At 36.4% G+C, this 27442-nt stretch overlaps 1 protein-coding gene across 3 annotated transcripts in view; it reads right to left on the reverse strand.

The window, feature by feature from the left end:
• The window catches only part of LOC117995531 (alpha-1,3-mannosyl-glycoprotein 4-beta-N-acetylglucosaminyltransferase A-like), a 34754-nt gene extending 17760 nt beyond the window's left edge, over nt 1–16994 (reverse strand). For 2 of the 3 annotated variants that reach the window (XM_034983533.2, XM_069508748.1), the window contains exons 1-4: nt 16777–16994; nt 9050–9179; nt 2762–2874; nt 2355–2469 (exon numbers count right to left, since the gene is read on the reverse strand). In XM_034983533.2, the coding sequence (XP_034839424.1) occupies nt 2355–2469; nt 2762–2874; nt 9050–9164 (343 nt within the window). In that variant the 5' untranslated portion in view covers nt 9165–9179; nt 16777–16994. Of the gene's footprint in view, nt 1–2354; nt 2470–2761; nt 2875–9049; nt 9180–13178; nt 13294–16776 lie in introns of those variants that run through there. The other variant, XM_069508747.1, reaches the window with a different exon arrangement.
• Nucleotides 16995–27442: the final 10448 nt, after the last annotated feature.

Here is a 27442-nt window from a genome sequence, read left to right on the forward strand (position 1 = left end):
ACAGTTCTTGCAAATTCACGAAGGCGAGTGAACTTTACTTGTGGTTACTTGTGGTTACGTCGTATACACGGACATTGCGTAGGTGTGCGTTCATGTCGGACCAATCAGTCGCGAGCAAGCGCACACATTTTCTGTACCTCACTTATACCGATACGACTTACACACAACCATGAGCCACTCGCCCTCGTGAAATGCAAGAACTATACAAACTGTAGCAATCACCCACTAGTGGCGGTAACTGACCACTCATGGCAGTCACCGACCACCAAAACGTACCACGTTTGCGTGATACGTTGTGCGTTGTGCGCGATAGCCACTGTTGGCTGTGATCGGTGGACGATTTGCCTGGAGCCAAATAGTGTTGCTAAAAAATACATAAGTCGCACAAACAGATCACAGTTTTGTGTCATAAACGAATGAGAAAATGAAAATGATAAAGTGGCTAATTCTATTGTACACAATCTCTAAGCTTCACTAAAATGTCTCCTCTCCTAAAAACTCCTTTTCATAATGTTGCTTGCGGAAAAGGATAGCACTAGATTAAGACCTGTTAATTTAGTTTAGTTTAGAGATTGCGTACAAGAGAATCGGCCCCTAGGTTTCATTAAGCTTGTAGTTCTGTATAAATATTAAGCTGAAAAATAAATATTCAAGAGAAAAAATATTTCGCAATTTCTGACTATCCAGAGCAAATATTAAATGAGAATTTCGCATAAAAGCAACTGTAATATTTTAATAAGTAACCAAGCTGTTATATCAATAAGACGAATGGTAGGTTATATATATAATATACACCTACTTAACAATATAAATAAAATATTCAAATTTCACAGGAAACATGTTAGTAGATAGAGCAAAACTTTTTTAATTAATATTAAGTAACTTTGTTGAAGCTATTAACGAGTAAGTGTTAATAGTATTCACGCAACACGAGTTCTCTTCCATGAAACATGAGCTAAATGGCATACATAGTGTTCACGATACGTTCAATCGATTTTGTAAGCTTTTGAAGTTTTGCACACATACTTACTGTAATGATTAAATTTGTAAGGGTGTGGCAGCGCGCTACAAGTTAATTGAATTAGCTACGGACGTTTACGCTCAAGAAAACACGCTTCGCTTTAGTGAAAAATGTGAAATTAAGTATTTTCAAACATCACCTTTGAAAAAATATATAAACAAACTTAAAACGAAGTGTTCACTAATAATAAAAGTTGCAGACATTAGGTCTTTCATGTCACTTGCACTGTATGAACACCAGCAGGAAGTTATGCCAATTTTATATTCTAAATATTGCAAGAGTTGACATCGACAATATACTACTATATAGTCCGTGCAAAATGACTTCTCATGCGCTGTTTTAACTCTATGGGTAAAACTGGCATGTCAAATTTTAAGCCTATTTAAAATATTCTTTCCGGCCGGGAGAGTCGCGAAGTTACCCGTTTGCGAAGTACAGTACGCGGCAGAAAGTAATGTACATCGACCTTTAGAAAGAGGGAGGAGAGGAAACCGTTATGGTTTCGTAGAGCATTGTCTCTGTCGTTGAGACAGACAAATGTCAGATAGGTATGAGTGACAGAGACAACGCTCTACAAAGCTGACATATCATTCTAAAGGCCGATGTACATTATTTTGTGCCGCGTACCTACTGTACTTAGAATCGAGGTAGATATATGTTATTGAGGTAGGTAGGAATAAAAAATAAATCCTTGTCTAGAGCTTAGGCTTCGATGTTTTGCGAAGAGTGAAAATATAAGCTAAGGAGGTACCATAGGCATTATTATGCATCTAGATCTTTTCTACTGTAAAATAAGGACTAAAATCGTACTTTTGACATGACAATTGATACAAAGTTAAAATGGCGCTTGAGAAGTCGTACGTACGTTGTACGCATTACATTTTAGCATCGACATGATACTGACTGCTGATCTACTTTTATTTCTAGTGAGCACTTATCATCGTGGCAGATATTCGCATACCTATCACCTACAAATCGCAAGCAATGTTACTTTTATGAAAAAATCAGAGATGTTTTTCCCGCAATAGGTACTTAAAATATTAAAAATTAGCATTGATGAAAAATTAAAGTAGATCTCTAGAAATTAAGATAATTTTCATTTAAAAGCAATTCAGTAAATTTTCACTGAAAACAAGATACAAAATTAAAATCGTATGCACACCCGTTGCTATTTCTAGAGGTAGGTATAAATAATAAGAATATAATTTGACTGCTGCGAATCAGCACAAAAATTAACTGTCATTTTGTAAGGCACGCCATGTCAAGCGTATTATGTTAATAATATTTTTATATTTTATGTATGATTTAGGTACTTATATAAGTTAATTCGTACCAGTAAGATTTCTCATCATTGCCACTATTTCTGGTGGAACGGTGAAATGACGTGAATTACTTTTGGCTACGGCATGTTTGTACGTTGTGTTGCTTCTCGTGCTGTAGATTTTGTTCTGAAAATAACATACCCAATATAAAAGCAGTATTATTAAAGACTAGACCCGCCCGCGACTTCATTCACGTTGATTTAGGTATTTAAAAATCCCAAAGGAACTCTTTGATTTTCCGGAATAAAAAGTAGTCTATGTCCTTCCCCGGAAAGCAAACTATCTCAGTAACAAATTTCGCAAAAATCGGTTGAACGGATGGGCCGTGAAAAGCTAGCAGACAGACAGACAGACAGACACACTTTCGCATTTATAATATTAGTATGGATTTATTTTTGTTTTAATCAAAAAGTCTTACTTGTAGGGCTATAATATCCTCTTGACGAGCTCTGTAAAGGGATTCTATGAATCGCATACGGGAATGCATATCAGCAATAGTTTTTTCCATTAAATCTTCTTGAGGAAAGTGTGCTGTAACAAAAGGTATGATTTAATCTATGCAAATTTTGTATTTTAGAGGTACTTGACTAAAGGTTGCTTGAAGACCAAAAAAACATGTGGATTCGAGACATGGATATGCATCCAACAGTGGACGTCTACCGGTTGTTGATGATGATGATGATGATGATGATGATGATGATGATGATGACGATGATGGTGACGATGACGATGACGATGATGAACACAGGGATATTTGTTAAGGCCAGACAAGCGGCCGGTGACAATTCCTTAACTATTGGCACTTTGCACAGAAAATTTAGTGTGGTTGTAACCGTAGACACTATTCGATTGTTATTAAAACTGACCTACCTGTTGCGTTTTCAAGTTTTTCCATGCAACAAAGTGCAGGGCGTGTTCTACCATCGTTACTATTGCAGACTAACTGAGTACTACAACAAGTTTAATTGGAGTAACGAATCATAGCGCAAACAACTAGAAACTTTGTTTAGCGGAGTTCCCTCAAGTGACGTAGGTATTGCTTATGAACTTCTATCCTCATAGAGGAGAATTCCATTGAATTAAATAACACAGAGAGCGTAATGCTCTTAAATATTAATTACTGATGTTTCTGTAATGAAAATCTGTTTTAGAATGTACAAGTAAAGCCCTTTCATATGATACTCTACTTGATATAGTTATCTAACTTTGAAAATAAAAATACAAATATTTGTTCATGAACAAATTTTAATTATTTTTTTCTGCGATGTAACCACAAATTCAGTTATCAGATTTATTCCTTTACTTGTACTATAAGACCTACCTACTTACCCATGATTCTTGGTCAACGGGAAGTACTCTTGAGGTTTTCTTGACAGACTCGACGGACAGACTGACAGACAGACAGATATGTCTATCTGTCAGACAGGAATGGTTCCTTTTTTCCTTTTGAGGTACGGAACCCTAAAGAATTGGAATTGTAAATACTTCTTATATTATCTACACTTTCATCTATTTTTAACTTCTATAACTTCTACTCGTAAGTTTGAAACAGAGGCTGTCGCACGAATGTTGAATGGAATATTGACTCTGTGTGAACTAAGTCACAAGTAAACTAGGTCGTCATTTCATGCAATATTTTATTTACTTATACATAGGTATATTTTTTTTAAGACTCAAACAAAACTAAAATCAATTATTTCAAGTTAATATCTAGGCTTTTTTCTTAGGCGTCACTGAAATTTATATAATAATATATACAAGTACGTTAGAAAAGCTATACAAATGACAGTTATTTTTAGGGATTTTTACACAAATGTTTCCGTAAAATAAATAATGTTTATCTAAATTAAAAAATCAAAAAAATAAAAAAATATAATGCTAAGTGCGCGACTCACGGTTTTATGCGATATTAAGTATATTTTTGTGTTGTAAAGCAGATTTTTTGGAAATTGCCACTATTCCCTATACACAAATTTCAAACCCCTATTTTACCACCAGGAGTTGAATTTTCAAAACTCCTTTCTTAGCAGATGTCTACGTCATAATAGCTATCTACATGCCAAAGTTCAGTCAGCCAGTCAATCAGTCAGTCACCTTTTCTTCCTTTTCATTCCAAAATGTAATTTTTTTTCAAGTACCTACCTACGTAACGTAAAAATAAAATTATGTAGAAAACAAAGCAGATATTATGAAGCAAAATGTATTCGTTTGAGATAGGAATACCTATTCCCATTTCCTTTACGTCTGCATGTCAAAGGGAAAATTCAATAGCGATGCACTGACGATGTTATGCAGCTACCCATGCATCCGTATTTGAACCCTTTTCATCTTTGATAGTTAGATTTGCGAGAAAGAATTTAGAGTTATACCGTTTATTGAATTTTAGCGATTAATTAGTTATCTACTCACTAGTATGTAAGCGCACTTATAATAATTAATTATCTCTGACAGACGTCACGTGATGTGTTGCATCACCATCTTGAATCAATTGGTATAAAAGCGAGTATTTGATGATTCTTAAGGCAGTCTGTGTTCACCCACAGACTCATTCGACTATTAAATGCTTTTGTGTTTAGGTCGCATTTCTGATTGAGTGGTTTGAATAGCAATTGTGCCCTAATCAAGTTAATATTGCAGTAAGATTATTATGAAAGGCAAAGCTCTCGATAAGCCGCTGTGTGTTGTGGTTAATAAATAACTTCACTTCTGGTATGTTTATAAGTAGTACTAAGGAACTACATGTCTTCGATAAAATGGAAAAATAACATTTCTCAAAATTTTATCCTTGGTTTCGGAAATTTTGAGAAATGTTATTTATTCATTTAATCTACGATATGTTGATTAATATCGGTCACATTTAACGCGGCAGCAAATATAAAATATGACTTCCGAAGATGTTAGGTTGGCGACTTATGCTCGGCGACTAAAAAATATAAACATAGGAACCTGATTGTGGGTATCATTTAAATTATACCTTGCATCGACAATATTAGGTTTACGACTAATACGACTATTGCAAAAGCTGGCACAAAGAATTTCTCTTATATTTACCTACCTACTTGAATAAATGTCTAGGTGTGTAGGTACGGGCTACGCAAGCTCCCTAAGTGAACGGAAACGGGTCAACGCACATAGGCCATTTCCAATAATCACCTATGTAGAAAATATATCGGTCTGAATGCGGAGTAAGGAATTTGTTTATAATAAACTAGTTTATGTTCGCGACTTCGTCCCCGTGGACATTACATAAATTTCAAACCACTTAGGGGTTGAATTTTTAAAAATTCTTTTTTAGCGGACGCCTACGTCATAATAACTATCTGCATGCCAAATTTCAGCCCGATTCGTCCAGTAGTTTGAGCTATGTGTTGATAAATCAGTCAGCCACCTTTTCCTTTTATATATTTAGAAGACTAGCTAACCAGCTAGACTAGTAATTGTGACATCGCTCGGTTGTGATTGTTTAGTAACGTTGATCCAATCAGTAACTGGATGGGTGACCGACTTTGTAGGTTCGAATTTGAACTTTTCGTGTCCTCCGTGCCTCGGAGAGCATGCTAAGTCGTCGGTCTTGTTTATTATCTATCACTAACATCTGATAATAACAGTAAATTAAGCTGAGTCCAAATCTCGTTCTCTTATAGTCAAATGTATGCGGATGGATCTGGGGACCTACTGCATTACCTATTATTATTACTTGAATGGGGCTTAGAAATTTGTGTGGTCCACGCAGATAAAGTTGCAGGCATAAGCTAGTTTTTATATATAATAGAAGATGTAGAGATTATCTTCAATTTACCCGGAAAAGATTTTAAAAACAATAATATACTTAGTGCTTGTAAGAATTCTTAGAATTCTTATAAGAAGCTTAAGTTCTCTCATTTCCTGCAATTCGCAATCATAAATAGATGGAAAGAGAATTAATCTAAAATGTTTCTACATTTTGTAACAATTCTTAGTGGGAGTCTACGTTATAGAAACAACATTCGTTCAAAATTAAATTTTTTAAGGCTCAGCTATTTCACTATACGTTGAATATACCAGTCATTCAATTTCTTCTTATATTTATTTTTATTGTATTATTAATATCTAATTAATATTTGAGAGGGAGAATTGTTACTTAAAACCCTTTAGATACGTTAGTACTATTATATCTTCTGTGACTTAGGCTCATGACATAATAAGAATATAGTATAATAACAATAACAAAGAATTAAGTTAGATAAGTTTATGATAATTTTTATTAAATATAGTAGGTAAAAGATATATGTACATAGGTATAAGATAAAAATGGTTACTCATAACTTTATTACTAATGGTTCAATGTAGTTGTTTGTGAAAAATGTATTTTATATTATAAAACTAGCAGCCCTGGAGATCCTCATTCCGCCTAACAGTTGATTCAATTTTTTTTAATTTTTCTCTCCGTAAGAACCATCCTCGTACTTCAAGGAATATTATAAAAAAAGAATTAACGAAATTGGTTGAAAAATAACAATGTTGCTAATACTGAGTTGTTCGAAACTAATTCATAAATTTAAATGGCCCATAAACTAATTTAACCACAAGAATTCTATAGTCTCAAACAATTCAATTCAAATTTATTTATTGCGAATATGGATAAACAGTGGAGATATTACAAAAACAAAAAGGTACAGCCAAATTCTGCCTATTAGCATGCAATATGACATGATATACCTAACAACGTGTACATAGTTTTGATCAAATTAGTCACATTAAATACTTAGTCTCATGATTAAATTAGTTAAATCTTTACATAATTTTTGAATTTCTTACAAACAACTCAGCGTTAGTAACATAATGACAGATTACAGATAAGTAGATTATTAATTTCAGCCGCAATGCAATTTCTGTTAATTCATTATTTCTCTTATAAGTTATAACATCCTTTAATATCATATTCGTATATAGGAGTCATACTGTACCTATTGTTGCGAAAATACTTCATTTGTTTTATTGCTATGACTAATCTATGATAATATATCCGCTTCACTGTATTTTACAATTATATTATGTTGTTGTTAATATGATTTAAACGTACCTACGCCTTACTCTTTAGCAAACAAGTAAATTTGATATTATTTTGTTAAAGAGAATGGCGTACGAATTTCACTAAGTTTCACAAGACTCAGTATTCTCTAGTAAAGTTATAGCTCTTTAGGAAAATGCATATTTTATAGCAAGATTATTAACAGCACTATCTATTTTGCTCTTGTACCTAAACAGTTATTTATTCATTAAAGAACTTCAAAATACTTGAGTATTCCTGCATTTTATTCTCTTCTCTAAACTTTTTTTTATTCAGATAAAAGTTAGCCCTTGACTGCAATCTCACCTGGTGGTAGTGATGATGCAGTCAAAGGTGGAAACGGGCCAACCTGGAATGAGTATGGTAGTTATTATTAAACCCATACCCCTTTGGTATCTACACGACATCGTACCGGAACGCTAAATCACTTGACAGCACGGCCGTGCCGGTAGAGTGGTAATTAGGCACGGCTGAATCCTCCCACCAGACGAAAATAAATAGTATAAATCAACCGCAACTCTCGTTTGTTTGTTATTTTGCTATTAACTTCCAAACTTTTCAGATAACATTATTAAATATGTTTACCAAAAAAAACTGGAGTGCTAAAACGAATGTTTGCAAAACACCAAAAATGTTTGCAATGCAGTTCCGATTGAAAACGTCACGGATATCAAACGCATGTCCATTTATCTACACTGGCCTTTGATGTCAATGTTTTTCGGTAGAGGAATATGTTTACCAAAAAAACTGGAGTGCTAAAACGAATGTTTGCAAAACACCAAAAATGTTTGCAATGCAGTTCCGATTGAAAACGTCACGGATATCATACGCATGTCCATTTATCCACACTGGCCTTTGATGTCAATGTTTTTCGGGAGAGGAATACAGTTTCCAATTAACATATTGCTCTATTGAATACATTTTGGTATTTACGCTTCAGCTCTTTCACTTTGATGAATTTCGCGGTACATATTTCCATACTATCTATTTTCAGCCAAATCAGAGACTATTTCTCTATTAATCTGTTCATATCCCTTTGCCGGGAAGGATAGACAGATGAAAGTATCCGCAGGGAATTGTTTTCTCACCATCATCAACATCAACCCATCGCTGGCTCACAACTGAGCACGGGCCTCCTCTCAGAATGGTTATGGTTTGGCCGTAATCTACAACGCTGACCAAGTCCGGATTGACAGACTTCTTCACACACCTTTGAGAACATCATGAATAACTCTCAGGCATGAGTTCTCTCACGATGTTTTCCTTCACGGTTAAAGCAAGTGATATTCAAAACGTACTACATATACTTAGTTTCGAAAAGATAGGAGGCGGACGTCTTAGACTTTCACAGCTTATAGCCGTAGCCCGTAATTTTCTCATGATTATAAATACCTATTCGAAACTTGTCACCTGGTAAATAGAATGACATAATAATATGTGAGATCCGGTATTACAATTAAATACCCTCATCTTTTATTTAATTAGGATAATATATAATTAGGCTAGATAATGTAGAGATTGCTAAATCGCAAATAGGATATCCTACCGATTATGTCAAACAATTAAAGTTTTAACTCTATAAAGCTTGGCTCTATTCCAGCACCCTACAGGTGTGCTTAACACATAAAAAGTTAAGTAAAATACATAGATACTCACAAATTCGAAGAATGGAAACGAAAATGGTCAACGAGACGCTAGAAACTAGGAATATAAGACACGCGGTGAATCGACGTCGAGAAGTATAACCGCACACTCTGAATGCTCGCGCCATTTTATGATATTAGTTCTGAAACAAAAACAATTCATGTTAATCGTAAATCATCATCATCACCGACCGATAGACGTCCACTGCTGGACATAGGTCTCTTGTACGGTCTTCCACGGTCTTTCGCCGCCTGAATCCAGCGGCTCCCTGCGATTCGTCTAATGTTATCCGTTCACCCAGTGGGGGGTCTTCCAACACTGCGTCTTCCGGTGCGAGGTCGCCATTCCAGCCCCTTGGGACCCCAACGTCGGGTCGGTTTTACGAACTATGTGTTCTGCCCATTGTCACTTTAGCTTCGCAACCCGTTGAGCTATGTCTAGTTCTCCTACGAATCTCCTCATTTCTGAAGCATAGCTCCCTTCATCGCCCGCTGAGTGACTCTAAGCTTTCTTATGAGGCCCATAGTTAGCGGCCATGTCGCGGATCCCTATGTCATGACTGGCAAAAAGCACTGTTCGAAGACTTTGGTCTTCAAGCACTGAGGAATTTTGGACAAGAAGACATCTCGAAGCTTCCTGAACGCTGCGTATCGTAAATAATTCTCAAAAACTACTTGGTGAAAGCGTAGCTTCAGCGGACTTCCCCCTAGGTGGACAGACACCAAACGAGTTACAGGGTGCCACTGGATTCAGGCAGCTCAAGACCGTCTCGTGTGGAAGTCTCTACAAGAGACCTAAGTTCAGCCGTGGACGTCTAGGTATAGGTATTGGTTGACGATGATGAGATAATAATGTACAATATTTAAATAGTAGAGATTTTCAATGTTGTCCTGAAATACTTTGGTAATAAAATATTATTTTACCTTACATTTTCTCTGGAAATTCAATCTAAAAGTAACAGAACACTTCCACAAATATAAATCCTATTCCATTTTCCGTCGTAACTTAAAACCTCCGAGCTAAAGCTATTGAATGCTTCCATAATTGAATTAAAACAAACTTGTGTATTGTCTGAGGGAAGGAACACTACAATGAAATTCATAGTTCCTACCTACTGTGGCGGAAATGCGATCGAAGTGAGTTCATCACTTCGATCGCATTTCCGCCACAGAAGTATCTATTTTCATCAAAGTGGAAAAACTGAATGGATACATTCTATTGATAGAGTCATGCTGTACAATGGAGCCAAATGTAAATATGATACTTATATATGCCTTTTTCATTTAATTTGCTTTGCCTTGTTTAGTCAAAGTTCTTAAAAATGATATGTAATGCTACCTCCGAAGTATTGCAAAGTAAAATATAATTAACATTTGGTCGAGTATAATTTACATTGTTTTATATTCTACGATTTTTCATTTGAATACTTACTATGTCATAATTTGAAGTATTACTAAACTATTCAATATTTAATATCTCTACATAGTATAAAATATAGTCGTAAATGGAATTTGTGCTGTGCTTTTATTAGCTTTATTATAAAAGCCAAAATAAAAACATAATTTATCAATATGTTTATATATTAATATAAATAAAAAAATTCAATTTTTTATTTATTTACATAAATAAAAAATTTAAGGTAGGTACAATGCTTCTTGTGAGAGTACTGTCTATGGGCAATTGGGCATACTCCTTTAAGTACTCACTTCGATACAACACATACGGTTTATGCGGTGCAATATTGTGCACTTGACCTTATAAGTGGGAGGTTCTGGGTTAAATTCCTGACTGGGTCACTTCTGACTTAATAATTTTCAAATTGGTTAGTCTGTTATGGTGGGAGGCATGCGCCGTGGCCAGTTGCCAACTTACCAGCAAGAAACATGTAGGCATTGTATAAAATTGATTGATTAATATATTAATATTAATATTAATATATTAAAAGATTAATGAAGAAGTAATTAAACTATTAATAAACTTAGATCTAAAAAAAAACAACATTAAATTAAAACTAAAATAAATTAAATTAAATCTAAAACCTCGTCGAGACCACCGCAGCGAGGCATTGTACCCAAGATGCTGGCAGCATTACCCCTTTGGATGGCCAAACTAATTCTTTGACCAAGGTAGCTGCCAGCTCTCGGGTCCCCGGTTGACTCGATAACTCTTTTCGCAATTTCTACAAAAAGAGCTCGAGCCCCCGGGCCCCACGGCCCCAAAGTCTCCACATTGTATAAAATAAATTATATGTTGTATTTGACCTCATTAATATTATATGTACAAACTAGGAAAGTATAGAAATTATAAACAATAGGAAGTATGTATGTGTTCGAACACGCCCTCGCATACAGAACACCACAAATGCACAAGTAGGTACACGTCATAATGAACCTACCTAATAGTCACTAAATTCAGAATGCAATATTTTAATTTGTCAAAAACAAAAATCTGTATGTAACAAAAGTATGTAATTATTGAAACTCAAAACTAAATTATTTTTATTTGTTACTAGATGATGCCCGCGACTTCGTTTGCGTAGATTTAGGTAGGTATTTTAAAAATTCCGTGGGAACATTTGATTTATGATTTTTGTTAAAAAAAATCAGTTCCCGACAAGTACGATCGGTGGAGGCCGTGGGGCACTTGTAACCGGCACAAAAAAAGCTGCCAATTTGTATGGCACACCTCTTCCAGCGTACTTATATAATGTCCATTTCATTGACTCATTTACTGACTTAATTTGTTTTACATTCCATATCTATCGAAATCAAATCTACGGTTGGCATTCTATATTAGAAACCTAGCTTGAGTGTACAATGCATATTATATGTATATAAAATATAACAGTTTAAAAAAAGCAAATAATACATAAGATTTTTCAGATAGCCGCCAGCTATAGCAGAAGTCGGTTACTAAAAAAAATTACCGACTGCAATAACTAACCACAGAAACTAAAAATTAAAAAATAATTTAATTAGTAGTAATAGAGCCTCAATAGCTCAACCGGTATAGGAGTGGACTGAAAACCGAAAGGTAGACGGTTCAAACCCCGCCCGTTGCACTATTGTCGTACCTACTCCTAGCACAAGCCTGACGCTTAATTGGAGAGGAATGGGGAATATTAGTCATTTAATATGGCTAATATTCTTTTTAAAAATAAAAAATAAAAATAAAAAAGTAAAAAAAAATTATTACCGAATGTAATATTGTGTATACAAGAGTTAACATAGTTCTATAATAACATTTTTTGGAGTTGGTGCCAATAAGGTGCCATTGTAAAGTCTCAAAAAAATATGAAATATAGACGATTCGCGCAGATATAATAATTAATAAGCTTCGACATTTTGTGCGATAAATCAAAATCTATAATGCATAAAATAAATAAAAATCTGTTTTGAAATGTACCGGTACAGCCCTTTCATGTGATATCCCACTTGATATAGTTATCTAAAACAATGAAAATACTTTGAAAATACTAATTATTAGTTCATGAACACATTTTAATTCCTTTATTTATGCTGTAAGATCTACCTACTTGCCAAATTTCATAATTCTAGGTCAACGGGAAGTAGCTTAGGTTTTCTTGACAGACACGACAGACACACACGCAAACAGACAACGAAATGATCCTATAAGGGTTCCTTTTTTCCTTTTGAGGTACGGAACCATCAAAAACTGCTAACTAATGCCTCTGGAGAGCACCAAAATGGAATCTCGCACCGCAGGCAAAACTAACCCGGCCCGGCTCTGATTTTATTATTACTATTTACTGTCGTACCTGTAACTGTACTATGTACTGTACGACCACATTTTGTTTCAAACATCTAATCAATTATTTCTGTTTACTAGTAGTTTTTGTCGATCATCTCAGCTGTAAAGGTTTTAAAAATATTGTCTGGTGAGGCGGGCATTTTTCATTTTAAATCGAAATAAATTTTTCAGAAAATTATTTAAAAAATTTACTTATAATGCAGGAAAATTTATAAAAGTATAGTTTCAAAATAACAGTAAATCTCTCAATATTGCGCGTTAAAACTTACAAATTCATCGTACGGAACCCTCTTCATGCGAGTTCAACTTGCACTTAACTAGTTTTTTTTTCAACAATATTAGAGCTAGATAGGTGAATTTTCATACGTACCTCAATCATACTGCCAGCCAGGCTCTGAACTAAAAGTTCACTAAGAAAACTTTATGTTCATCTTTTTCGGAAATACCGTACAATTTCTAGATCAGTCTGTCATCGCGAAACGATGCTAGCCGACTGCAACAGACCGAGGGCGGGAGCTACTAGCTACTAGGTTCAGCTTTATTTGAAGTACTTACCTAAATGAAAAGCGCGTTGGGAAAAGTTCACGCATGCGTAATGTCACTAGACTATATACCGGTGTTCAATTCAGTAAAGCCTAAGACGACCCTGTTCATTTATTCACTAACTCAGTAATCATCACTAAACAAAAGCGATTAAAGTCATTTGACATTGGTTGATAAAACCTTCAACGGATCAAAAATAATAATGTGAAATAAACTTGATGGCTTTTATTCAGTGATGTGATCACCGCTGAGTTAGCGAATAGCCCGCCTGAAAATAAAAGCATGTCACTTTTAGTAATTTATCAATTAGATGCTGCCAACTGGCAAATTAATAAAAGTTAGACGGGTTAACCATAAAGCGTGAATCACACAAAACATCCGTCAGGAACGTGTCTGACGCGGCTTTCCAAATTTTTCGTCTATTTTAATTATTACATAATCATTATAATATTACATAATAAATAATCATTCATTTGCAAGAACGATGGTACAAAAAAGATGGAAGTATACAATATAAAGAGCCCTTAACATTCGACTAAATTAATAGTGTGCAAATACTTTAAGAGATATAGATCAAAAATTAAGTTATTAAACATTATCAAATGAAATCATTAGTCTTATACAGCATGCAATCAATAAAATATCAGAGAATATTAAAAGAATACAATACAATTAAAATTAAAAATTTTGACGACCTCCCTGGCGCAGTGGTGAGCGCTGTGGTCTTAATAGTGGGAGGTCCCGGGTTCGATTCTTGGCAGGGGTTTGGAATTTTATAATTTCTAAATTTCTGGTCTGGTCTGTTGGGAGGCTTCGGCCGTGGCTAGTTACCACCCTACCGGCAAAGCCGTGCCGCCAAGCGATTTAGCGTTCCGGTACGATGCCGTGTAGAAACCAATGGGGTATGGGTTTAATAAAAACTGCCATACCCCTTCCAGGTTAGCCCGCTATCATCTTAGACTGCATCATCACTTACCACCAGGTGAGATTGCAGTCAAGGGCTAACTTGTATCTGAATAAAAATAAAAAAAAAAACTAATGGACCTTTAAGAATTAAATTAAATTTTCCGGGATAAAAAGTAGTCTTTTAGTCTTTCCTTTCCCCAGATGAAAGCTAACTGTGTACCAAATTTCATCAAAATTGGTTAAACTGTTGAGCCGTGAAAAGTTAACAGACAGACAGACAAACTTTCGCATTTATAATATTAGTATGGATACAGATAAGTACTTAGTATAAAATAGAGGCGTCACCTAGTCGTTTTACTCTTCATCGGTGATAATAATTCTATTGAACCGTATATGTAGGCATTGAACTGTTTGACGTAAGGAAGCCTTTACTGGCAAGTAGCGATGTGACAAATATAATATCTAGGACTAAATGCGTAACAGAATTAGCGTTCACATTACGAAATGCGTGTTTCTTTAATGAACATTTGAACATTTAAGGCCACTTTTGGCTAATGTCGTTAAATCACGAAAACAATATAAATAGCATTATCGATTTAAATATTTCTCAAACTATATGATGCCCGCGACTTCGTCTGCGTAAATTTAAATTTTAAAAATCCCATATGATCTCTTTGATTTTCCGGGACCAAAAGTAACCCTATCTCTGTACGAAATTCCATTAAAATCGGTTCAACGGATGGGCCTTGGAAAGCTAGCCTATGGACAGACACACCTTTGCATTTATAATATAAGTATGGAATATCATGTAAATATAAAAAAGACTTGTTCCTAATTGAAAAGATTCTTCCTGAGTGACTGACTGATCTATCAACACACAACCTAAGCTGGGATTAGAAACTTGAAAAATAGTACCTAGTAGGTACCTACTAGGTTATTTTTATGTAGTAGGCACTCACTAAGAATAATAGGTATTAGATGAGATATTTGTACTATGGTGTTTTATCATTTTTTAAGTTGAGTATATGCATTAAAATTGGTAGGTATAAATATTTGGGGTTTTGGTTTTAACACGAAGAAATACTTACGTGTTTTTGATTTTTTTATATTCACTCACCAGATGGTTAAATAGTGATGAAAAACATGAAAGTTCGTAATTTTTAAAGTTATAGCATGAAACTTGGTATAATTAAGCTCCTGGTTAAATTTTTAAAAACATATGTCTTGCAAGATTTATGGTAATTCTACGCCTAAGAAAAGGTAGCAGTTTCTAAGAAAATCCGTTATTTTTCAAGTATCATCCCTGAGAATTGGTACTTGCGCTTTCGATTAAAAATGAAGAAATATATTTTTCATGACTTTTGAAAATTTCACGCCCAATTTTTTAGCGGATGCTTACGTCATAATAGCTATCTGCATGCCAAATATGTGTGTCCACGATATGTGTTTCCTACCAACTACAACCCGGGTATCTTTAAAACAAGAGTGAATAGGCATCTTCTAGGTAAACGCGTCCCATCTTAGGCCGCATCATCACTTTCCATTAGGTGTGATTGCGGTCAAGTGTTTGCCTATAGTGAATAAATAATAAAAAATAAAATCAGCCTGATCCGTCCTGTAGTTTGAGCTGTGCGTTGATAGGTCAGTCAGTCAGTCAGTCACCTTTTCCTTTTATATATTTAAAGATTACATTCCTCACCTCTTTAAATCTGTTATATTTTTCCACGGCAGTCAGCAATTTGTCCACACACTTTCGCATTTATGATATTATACCTAGTGATTATTATTTGATTATTTGATTATTGCCCGTGTGCATAGGTACAATCTTGTACAAATTCTGACTTTGTTAAATCACTTAAAATTAATGCTTGACTAAAAGTAACAAAATCGCAGATAATTTTATCATCAATGATTGCCTAAATGACCATGTTACATACATTGATAAAAAATGTTTATTAGTTATCAGATAAAATTATTAAAAAAAAATATTCCAGATGTTTTATAAAATACTAGCTTATGCCCGCGACTTCGTTTGCGCGGACTACACAAATTTTAAACTCCTATTTTACACCCTTAGGGTTGATCTTTAACTATGCGATTTTAACATAATATTATGAGCTTAATAAAATATGTCATACTGCTAATTGCAAAAATATTAACTACAAAGCTTTTTTATAGACACTTCAAAACTGACAGACTTCCATACAAACTTCAAACCCCTATTTTACCCCTTTAAGGGTTGCATTTTGAAGAATCCTTTCTTAGCGGACGCTTACGTTATAATAGCTATCTGCATGCCGAATTTCAGCGCGATCCGTCCAGTAGTTTGAGCTGTGCGTTGATAGATCAGTCAGTCAGTCAGTCAGTCAGTCAGTCAGGACTTTGAATTTTATATATATAGATTATCAGAGCATAGTTATAAAAAATAAATAATATTGAGTTAGTTGTGTAAATAATAATTATCTAAATACAATGTACATACTTATATACTTAATTAAAGATGTAAGAAATAAACTTACCTTTCTAATAAATAATTTCAATTCCATTTTCTTGAAAATCCCTTATAACGTTAAGAACAAAAAGAGTTCTACGGCAATCCACAAAGAGACTACACATATCTATAGATAGAGTTCGCAAGAATATCCTATAATTTCATCTTCTACTGTTTGTTTTTTTTATAAAAGGTTAAAATTTTGACACTTTAGTGAGCTCTTCAGTCCTACTTCAGTCTAACAACGTTCCCCTAACAAAAGCAAAGCGGTACTGCTTTACCTACCGATAGAGTTTCGAGCCTTTCGAGCCAACTGGAAGCCGCTTTTACATGTGGCGACTGAATTCCCCTGAAAATCGTCGCAAATGTAACGTATAAGAGAGTGACAGCGCGATTATTTTTACACTCTACGATACTTTAGCTCTCAGCTGGTATAGAATGTCGTGTCGTGGCCATATCGCTGTCGTAGCCACTTCTTGAATCATTGAATCTCTAATTGTCGGTTGCTCACGGCAAAACTTACACACTTCACTTGTACCCCAAATACTTGTAGAATTCAAACTATAAATATTTGGAATATGTTTTTGGAAAAAGTTAATTAATCCATAATAATATATTATCAGTACTAGCTGATGCAAGTGACTTCATCTGCATGGAATTTGTTTTTTTTATTGACTGTTTACAATGGTACCATCGATATAAATGACAAGATATGCCCTAGCGAACAAAAATTTTCACGGTTTTGGAACCAAATAAATCAGCGCCACCTCTCAGATACTAATGAACGACCCGTTTGAAATCCAGACGTCACTGAGGTTGCATTGGTGCTAAAGCACCAATGAGTCGGTGCCATTTTGTTTTTTATTATTCATTATAGGCGCACGCTTGACCACGATCTCAGCTGATGGGAAGTGATGATGTGGCCTAAGATGGGACGCGTTTGCCTAGAAGGTGCCTATTCACTCTTGTTTTAAAGATACACGGATTATAATTGACAGGAAGTAATTTACCTACATATAAGTAAATGTATGGGACTAAGATATTTTCCGAGATAAAATGTAGGATATGTCCGTCTCCGGGATCCATGGTATCTCTATGCCGAATTCGGTCAAGATCGATTCAGCGTTTAGGCCTTGAAACTTGAACAGAAAACTTATTTCGTATAACATATTTTTGCCAGAATAGACAATTCTATTCAGTACAACATGCAATATGTGTCTCCCGCCCTCCCGTTACTAAACATGCAGGAAAAGCAAACAATAATTATTAGTCTACGCAATTAATATGCACCACTGCCAAACACGTCTTTTAAAACTCGTTTCAATCTAACACCAGGGCGTCCACAGGAGATGTAGAAGTTAGTGTACAATTGCAAAGTAAAAGATTTTGAAAGACTGAAGAACGTTTGTGGAGTTCTACAATTAAAGTGTATGTCAAATTTTTGTTACTCACTAATATGTAGTAGTTATACTACTTACGGCCGACGGATACAGTTTTGTAAGCTCTGATATTCCTACTTAGGTATCTCAAAGCTTTTTTCAATCAGATTCATACCGACCTTCGGTATAAATAATACCGGCAACGCGGCGCCCAGAGGCGAAAGATAAAATGTTGACGTAATCAGCTGCATTTCACAGCTTATGACTTCTTTACTATCCATACTTCTAAACTTATATGAGACGTTACGTAGACGGCCATCACATATGCTTTTTTTTGTCCTGGAAAATCAAAAGTTCCTACGTGATTTTTAAAGGGACGTTTAATTATAGTGTTGGCATAACTTGGTACAGAGATATCTTGCATCCCGGGGACGGATATATATAGGTCGTAACCAGAACGCTAGCAACAACTTAGCGTTATTGTTATACTATCTAACACATTCCAATACCAATAGTAACCATTTGCCTCATTTTGTAGTTTTAGTGATTTAGTATTTTTCAAACCCGTAATGTATAGTGTGCAAAACTGCGGTCAATGCCCCTAAGACCACCATTGACTCCGAGTGGCCTACTTAAGCAACGTTCTACGTTCTAGCGTCAGTCAGATGTTTCATTTGCCATATATCATGAACTTTTACAAAATGGAGGATATTTTATTGCGGTTTTTTTGTTGTATTATGGTTATGGTATGGTATTATGTTTTTTGTGGTATCAGTAATCATCAGTACAGACTATCACCTGTCTTCGTTTTTGCTAGCGTTTTGGTTTGGTTTTGGTTATACTTAGGCTACTTTCTATCCCGGAAAATCAAAAAGTTCCCACGAGATCTAAAATACCTAAGCCCACGCGGGCCAAGCCGCGTACATCTTCTAGTTGTTTTAATAAATTTACAGTCTAAGATGGAGCACGCTTGCCTAGAAGTATGCCACGTAGATAGTTCTGCTCAGCAAGTGGTTAACTGGAAAGGAATACTTCTATGGACTATTTTTTAATCCCGGAGACAAAAATGACGTTTCGTTTGTTGCCTGTTTTTCACGGCTCTTTAATAGTTATGTGATGTGGGGCAATCAAAACTTACCGATAAATATATGTCGGTATTCTTGTCAGATGTGTATGAAACAACAAAATGTGTTGAAAATAATTCCAATTCAAATGAAACAAGTTTGGGCTGATTCTCAATTTATGAATTTTACATACTATTGAAAAGTTCCTTATAGCAAACAAGCAGGCGGGTCACCTTGTGTTAAGTGATTACCGCCGCCCATGAACATTTGCAGTATCAGAGGAACCACCAATGCGTTGCCGGCCTTTCAGGAATTTGTTGGTCCGCCCCACGAATAACCCCATGCTGTAATCTAATGGGAACACTGCCGAAGGGAATTCATTCCACAGTTTGCATGTTATTGCATTATATTGTTACACTAGCTTATCGTGCGTTGATAGATCAGTCAGTCAGTCAGCCAGTCAGCTTTTCCTTTTATATAGATTACATTGTACTCTTTTTCAATATAACGCCATCTAGTTGAGAGACGAGTGTCGCTTTCAAATTCACAGCCCACACTATCTGCTAGTAATTTAGGTAGGTACTCTGTCGCCTTCAACCTGACCATTGCTTTCAATGTGAGATACAACATAAAGTCTGAAGATGGCGCTACCATCCAACAATCAATATTAAGGAGCTATTTCACGACCCGATCAGATGTGGACCCTATTCGGTACAAAGATGTGTCTTTAAAAATATTAGCCCTGACGAGTTTGACTATACCATTGTTTCGGAGAGCAGATTCTACTGAATAGATATGTCATAAAACTTAGTATAACTTACCTACTTTTTCAAAAGGCAATATTAACATCGATGACAGGAAAGAAAGCATATTATTACAATAATTACTTAGGAATGACTATAGAATGACTATAAGCTACTTTTACTATACCTACCTACCTAGAGATTAAAATCACTAACCAATGCGAAAGTTTGTTTGTTGGTTTATCCTTTAATCACGTCGCAACGGAGCAACGGATTGGCGTGATTTTTTGTATGGATATAGTTAAAGACCCGGAGAGTGACGTACTAATCATCATCATCATGATCTACCCAGCACCGGCTCACTACAGAGCATGGGTCTCCTCTCAGAGTGAGAAGGATTTTTTGGCCATAGTCTACGCTGGCCATGTGCGGATTGGTAGACTTCACACATCTTTGAGAACATTATGGAGAACTCTCAGGCAAACAGGTTTTCTCACGATCTTTTCCTTCACCGTTAAAGCAAGTGATATTTAATTAATTAAAATGCATATAACTCCGAAAAGTTAGAGGATCAAACCACCGACCTCCGATTAAAAGGCGGGCGTCCTAACCACTAGGCTACCACAACTTATAGTGACATAATATATGCTCTTTTTATCACGGAAATTCAAAGACTTAGGCACCATGGTACTCTTTCCGGGTGACCGATATTCCGGGATGATATCCGTTTCCACGAACAATATAAGCTTTCTCTGTGAAAAACATATCAAAACCTATTTTAGCGTTTAAACTACCGTGAGTGATTTCCATTATAAATACTATCTGTCCCGGCTTACTCACGTGTGTAGTCGACGTTAGCCCGACTAGTTTCGAACCCATCCGGGGTCCTTTCAAAACCGCGGCGCGTGCGCGGACGGACTCCCTTGAAAAAGGACCCCGGATGGGTTCGAAACTAGTCGGGCTAACGTCGACTACACACGTGAGTAAGCCGGGACAGATAGTATTTATAATATCAAAACCTTCCTATACTTACTTGCATTGTTGCATAAGATTTATTCAATACTAGCTGATGCCCACGACTTCGTCCGCGTGGATTTAGGTGTTTGAAAATTCCATAGGAACTCTTTAATTTTCCGGGATAAAAAGTAGCCTATATCACAGCTCTCCAGGTCTTTATCTATACCCAATACCCATGCATAAAATCACGTGGATCCGTTGCTCCGTTGCAACGTAATTAAAGGACAAACCAACAAACAAACACACTTTCACATTTATAATAGGTGTAGTGATTTGAAAAACAAAAAACCAGAAATCGCAAATTACCGAAAAATCAAAAAGTTCTCACGTGATTTTAAAACCCGTGCGGACGAAGTCGCAGGCATTGGCTAGTTTATTTATAAAGTTTTATACCTGTATATGCAATTACAGTGACTATATTGGCGACTACAATAACTTAGGTAATTGTTATCTCGCGTTATCACGTATCACGTAAAACAACTACGTAACTTTGTAAACATGAGAAAGGAAAGCACGAACTCTGCAATTTAAAAACATTGTATCCCACGTCATAAATAAATACAATGACCGGCGATTGTGTTCTCAGATGGCTTGGTAAGATTAAGAAGCTGAGCCCACATTATTTCTGTTACATACGCCTAACTTATTAAAACGTGAATTAATTTGTACCAATTAATAAACAGTTTTTAGTGTTCCGTACCTCAGAAGGAAAAAGGAACCCTTATAGCATCACTTCGTTGTCTGTCTGTCGTGTCTATCAAGAAAACTACAGGGTGCCTTTTACCTTTTCCCGTTGACCTAGATTCTAGAATCATGAAATTTGGCAGGTAGGTAGGTCTTATAGCAGGCATAAGGGGAAGAATCTGAAAACCGTAAAGTGCTTATTTTATAAATTAGTGGGGTATGGAATGGGATTTTTATTTATTTTTATGCATGTAATAGACTTTGATTTATCGCGCAAAATGTCGCAAAAAATTACCCAAGTAGGTACAGAACCCTCGCGAGTCTGATTTTTCTGTTATTGTTTGGTGGCATTCGCTCTCACCTGTAATAAATAGCTGAAGTGAAACTGACCAGGAATGTAGTAAATAATAATTTTTATTATAATTTTAGGGATATGTAATAATCAGAAACTTTGGGCTTAACTATCCGGGAAAAAACTCGTGCTTAAGTTACATGATGATTGCAATATTCCACTCCCAAGCACCTAGCATAGACAATAGAAGCCTTATCATGATGGTCCATAGACCGAGTACTCACAGTCACTATATAAATGCGCTAGGCTAGAGAGTTGTTTTTATTAGAGCAGCAGAGCTCCGCAAAATGTACTCAACTTGACTGGTGTACAGGTAAAATGCAGGTAATGTACAGGTAATGTGCCGCTCTAGTGCCTACTGCTAGTGCCGTCGTCGTCCTATGGAGGCTACCGGCGTGGTAATGGCACCCACCAGCGTGTCGAAAGCAACCGCTGGCATGCAATAACAGCCACCAGTGTCAACAGTTGCCAACGACATGCGACTCAGCCGCCGATGCTTCTACGGCAGTCGCAGCAATCGACAAACGGCCGCTCTTCTGAAGCCCATTCATCGTTAGTAGGTACTTACCTACTTTTTTATTCTGTAAATTGGCCGCACAGAATAATTGCTATAATAATATTATTGTGACATGTCAATAATATCACTGCCTTTATCCATATGGCGCAACTCGTAAACATCATCGACATCATCATCAACCGATAGACGTCCACTGCTGGGCATAGATCTCTTGTAGGGACTTCCACCCGCCACGGTCTTAGGCTGCCTGAATCCAACGGCTCCCTGCGACTCGTCTGACGTCGTCCGTCCACCTAGTGAGGGGTCTTCCAACACTGCGTCTTAAGGTGCGAGGTCGCCATTCTAACCCCAACGTCTATCGGTTTTACGAACTATGTGCCCTGCCTATTGCCACTTCAGCTTTGCAACTCATTAAGCTATGTCGGTTACTCTAGTTCTCCTACGGATCTCCTCATTTCTGATTTAATCACGTAGAGAAACTCCAAGCATAGCTCTCAGTAAAGGGATGTAAGTATGTAGAATAAAAGAGATAGAGCATAAAAATGCTTATTATTGTATTCCATGCTTTTATATATTTATAATCTTTACATGGGGTGCTTTTTTGGTAGCCTGTTGATTGTTGTGTGACCTCCATGGTCTAACCAATGCATAATGTAAATATGTGGTTATTTAGTGGCGCTAACTTGAATAATTTATCAAAGTATGCAATCGCTTGTAAAAAAAAAAACATAAGTTCTACTAAATTTGAAAAGAGATGGAATGCGGAAGAATCTTGATAACTAGTAGGCAGAGATAGAAAACTTAAAGGTATATATTATCCTAACTTAAATGTCGTTACGCACAAGGTGTTTGTTAAAACCGCCTGCATAGTAGTTCCTATGTTAGGTACTCTTATTACTTGTCACTTTTAAACTAGGTAAGTATTTAACTCAACGACTCCTGTTCTACGACTTTCTTTTTCGTTGTAAAAAGTTATGCAAGTGCACTTGTTTATGAAACTTTTAAAAACATAACGTGGCTAACTATAAGTACCTACATATATAATATTATATTTTTAGGGTTCCATACCTCAAAAGAAAAAAAGGAACCCTTATAGTATCACTTCGTTGTCTGTCTGTCTGCCTGTCTGTCCTTCTGTCGTGTCTGTCAAGAATACCTATAAAGTAAGCACTTTCCGTCGACCTACAACCAGGAAATTTGGCAGGTAGGTAGGGTCTTATAGCACACGAAAATGAAAAAATCCCAAAACCGGAAATTGTGGTTACATCACAAAAAAAATTAAAATGTGTTCATGATCAATTTTTAAAGTAAGATAATATACTAATTGGGGTACCTGTACAATCTAAAACAGATTTTTATATATTTTGGCAGCGCCGTCTTTTAGTTGTAAACAGTTTGCTGATTGAACATTACGTCATCGTCCCCACCGTTGTTGTGAGACTATAAAATTGGATGTGCAGTGTATCACGAGTCATTTATTTGTATGGCTCTTGCCACGGGCACTTCGCAGTAGACACGGTGTGTCGTACCGTGGGGGTTTATTATTTTTTTGTTACCTAATGTGGTTAGTTGGTTGAGTACACTAGCTGATGGTTGTAGTAGCTAGTTTAGATGGTCGGTCTGGGAGTCGCTATAAGAGGTGATGTGGAGGCGACCTAGGTAGGGTTAGTATGCGTTGTCTTATGTCTACTCTCATTGGAGATGTTGGTGTCATCACTACCCTTATCATAAATGCGAAAGTTTGTTTGTTTGTTGATTTGTTGGTTTGTCCTTCAATCACTTCACAACGGTGCAACGGATTGACGTGATTTTATGCATGGGTATAGATAAAGACCTGGAGAGTGACATAGGCTACTTTTTATCCCGGAAAATGAAAGAGTTCCCACGGGATTTTTGAAGACCTAAATCCACGCGGACGAAGTTGTGGGCATCAGCTAGTGATTATAATATTTATAACTTGGCTATAGCTACGAGTGTAGGTACTTAGTAGTTTAGTTAGTACAGGGTTTCGTTTAATCATGATGCTATCCTACCGGGTCCCGACCTTACTTACATCACTATTAACGTGACCTCTTGCATGCAGTTTCCTTATTTACGTAATTTCTCCTGTACCCTTAGTATAAGTTCGTTCATCTAGACAAAGTTAATATCATAGAGTATAAAAACAAGCTGTGATAGTCTAGTGGTTAGGACGACCGCCTCCTGATTGGAGGTCAGGGGTTCAGCCCCGGGCGCGCAAGGTGTAACTTATCAGAGGTATCTCTCTCAAAAAATCAATCATGTCAATCCATTGCTCCGTTGGGACGTGATTGAAGGACAAACCTATAAACCAACAAACAAACACACTTTCTCATTTATGATAAGGGTACTAATGACACCAACATCTCCAATGAGAGTAGACAACGCTGACTAACCCTGATTAAAGGATTTGAATTGAAGGACAAACCAATATTGGGAAAAATCTTATTCGCTTGACCATATCTTGTCATTTGTATCGATGGTTTGCAATAATAATAAAAGAATAATTAATAAATAAAAATATATAAATAATATAATAATAATATATATTATTTAAAAATATCACGATAAACCAGCCTCACCGTTGCCACTGCGGTGACTGCGTTGACGCCTTCGGCCACCATGGGCTCTCCTGTTCGAGAAGCGCTGGTCGCTTCTCCCGCCATAGTACCCTTAACGACATCATCCGGAGGTCCCTTGCCACCGCCCATGTGCCAGCTGTACTAGAACCTATTGGTTTGGCACGTAGCGATGGCAAGAGACCTGATGGTATGACGCTCGTACCGTGGAAGATGGGCAGGTCGCTTGTTTGGGATGCAACTTGTGTAGACACTTTAGCTGCATCCCACATTCAGGCGACCTCCTCTATGGCGGGTGCAGCGGCCATCAGCGCCGAACAGGCTAAGAGGCGCAAATATGAAAGCCTCGATGGGAGCTTCGTATTCGTGCCTTTTGGTGTGGAGACCTTGGGGCCGTGGGGCCCGGGGGCTCGAGCTCTTTTTGAAGAAATTGCGAAAAGAGTTATCGAGTCAACCGGGGACCCGAGAGCTGGCAGCTACCTTGGCCAAAGAATTAGTTTGGCCATCCAAAGGGGTAATGCTGCCAGCATCTTGGGTACAATGCCTCGCTGCGGTGGTCTCGATGAGGTTTTAGATTTAATTTAATTTATTTTAGTTTTAATTTAATGTTGTTTTTTTTAGATTTAAATTTATTAATAGTTTATTTGTTTACGGTTAAATAAACTTTATTCTTTATCCTAATTTTAAAAGAAAGTACATTTTTACATAAACAAAACAGGAAGTGAGAATCATAGTTATTACTTATTATGTGAAATTAACTTGTGTCGCCGATTACCCCTTGAGCCATGTCAATTTGTGCACGAAGTGAAACTATGTGAACGCGTTGTGAATAGAAGAATCCCTATTACTTCGGCGTACCCGCAGTAATGACTTGAGGGCTTGGCGTAGGTAATGATGAAGCAAGACTGACGCAATGGTGTCTGCTTATCGGTGTTTTATCAGATATTTTTGGAGAGAGTATGCTCAGGAACTTCAGAGATTTGTTCCTTCTTCACCAAACTGTGAATGTTGGCATCCTTGTGTAGTTAACATCCAATTATTCACTCGCACGAATCTATTTTGTTCAAGGTTATATTTTGGAGAGTGTGCCGAAAAACTTTTCGACTGCGATTTTCCTCTTCATTTATAATTTAAACCGCTAAGATTTGGAACACCCTTCCAGCATCAGTTTTCCCCTCCAATTATAATATGGGTACCTTCAAGTCAAGACTGAATAGGCATCTTCAAGGCAAGCGCGCTCTATCTTAGGCTGCATCATCACTTGCCACCAGGTCTGATTGCAGCCAAGCGCTAGTCTATCAATTTAAAAAAAGTTTCGAATACGAACAGCTAAGGTTTGGAATGCCCCTTCCGGCGTCCGTATTTCCTGCAACGTATAACCTAGCAAGAGTAAATAGGCATGTTCTAAGCAAGCGTGCTCCAATCTGGACCTCATCATTGCTTTTTCAAACATGATTGTCACCATAAAAAAAGGTTTTTTGACGCAATGGTGACCTAACTTACTAGCACAGTTTATTTATTCCTTTTGAGGTACAGAACCCTAAAAATGTAACTTGTAACACAATAATGTATATCAAAAATACCTTACCTAGGTGCAACTTGTGGTTACCGACCTGGGTTGTACAAATAATGATGCAATATTTGAGTATCGGAAAACGTCCATGATTTGCGTAACGCGAGCCAATCCCATTAGTCCAACGAGTCCAAGTCCTACGTGCTTTGCGGAAACTTGTATGCTAGAACTCGAGGACATAGGTACATAACTGCCCACATTATAAATACCTATGAAAGTGTTTGTTTGTTGGTTTGTCCTTCAATCAAGTCGTAACAGATCAACGGTTGGACATAAATTTTTATATCCGATTTCATAATGAACGTGTTTCCATATACATTTTTTTTTTAAATTTTTATTAACTACTTACCTACAAGATTGAATTTTTACCTGCCTACAAAGAAAAAAATATATAAACAAAATGCTTAGTAGGAATAAGTGTTGCGTAAGTACATTATAATGATTTCCAAGGTATTGCAAAAAAAGTGAATTAAAAAAATACTTCAAGCTTTTTTCTTAAATACGGGTATGTTGCGTAACATTTGTTTAAGATGAATTGAAAGGAGTCCATAAAAATAAACCGACAGAAAGTTGCTTTAGTTTTGGAGAATGAATAGGGTTGCCAACTTTTTTGGTGGAAATCACAAATCACATTTCCAAACGTCGAGAACCTCGTAAGAGTTGAGATGGAGGGAAAAAAACGGCCAAGGGCGAGTCAGGCTCACGCATCGAGGGTTCCGTACCACAGTCGTATTTTTTCGACATTTTGCACGATAAACCAAAAACTAT

The sequence above is a fragment of the Maniola hyperantus genome, chromosome Z, assembly GCF_902806685.2.
Source record: "Maniola hyperantus chromosome Z, iAphHyp1.2, whole genome shotgun sequence".
NCBI classification, from domain to species: Eukaryota; Metazoa; Arthropoda; class Insecta; order Lepidoptera; family Nymphalidae; genus Maniola; species Maniola hyperantus.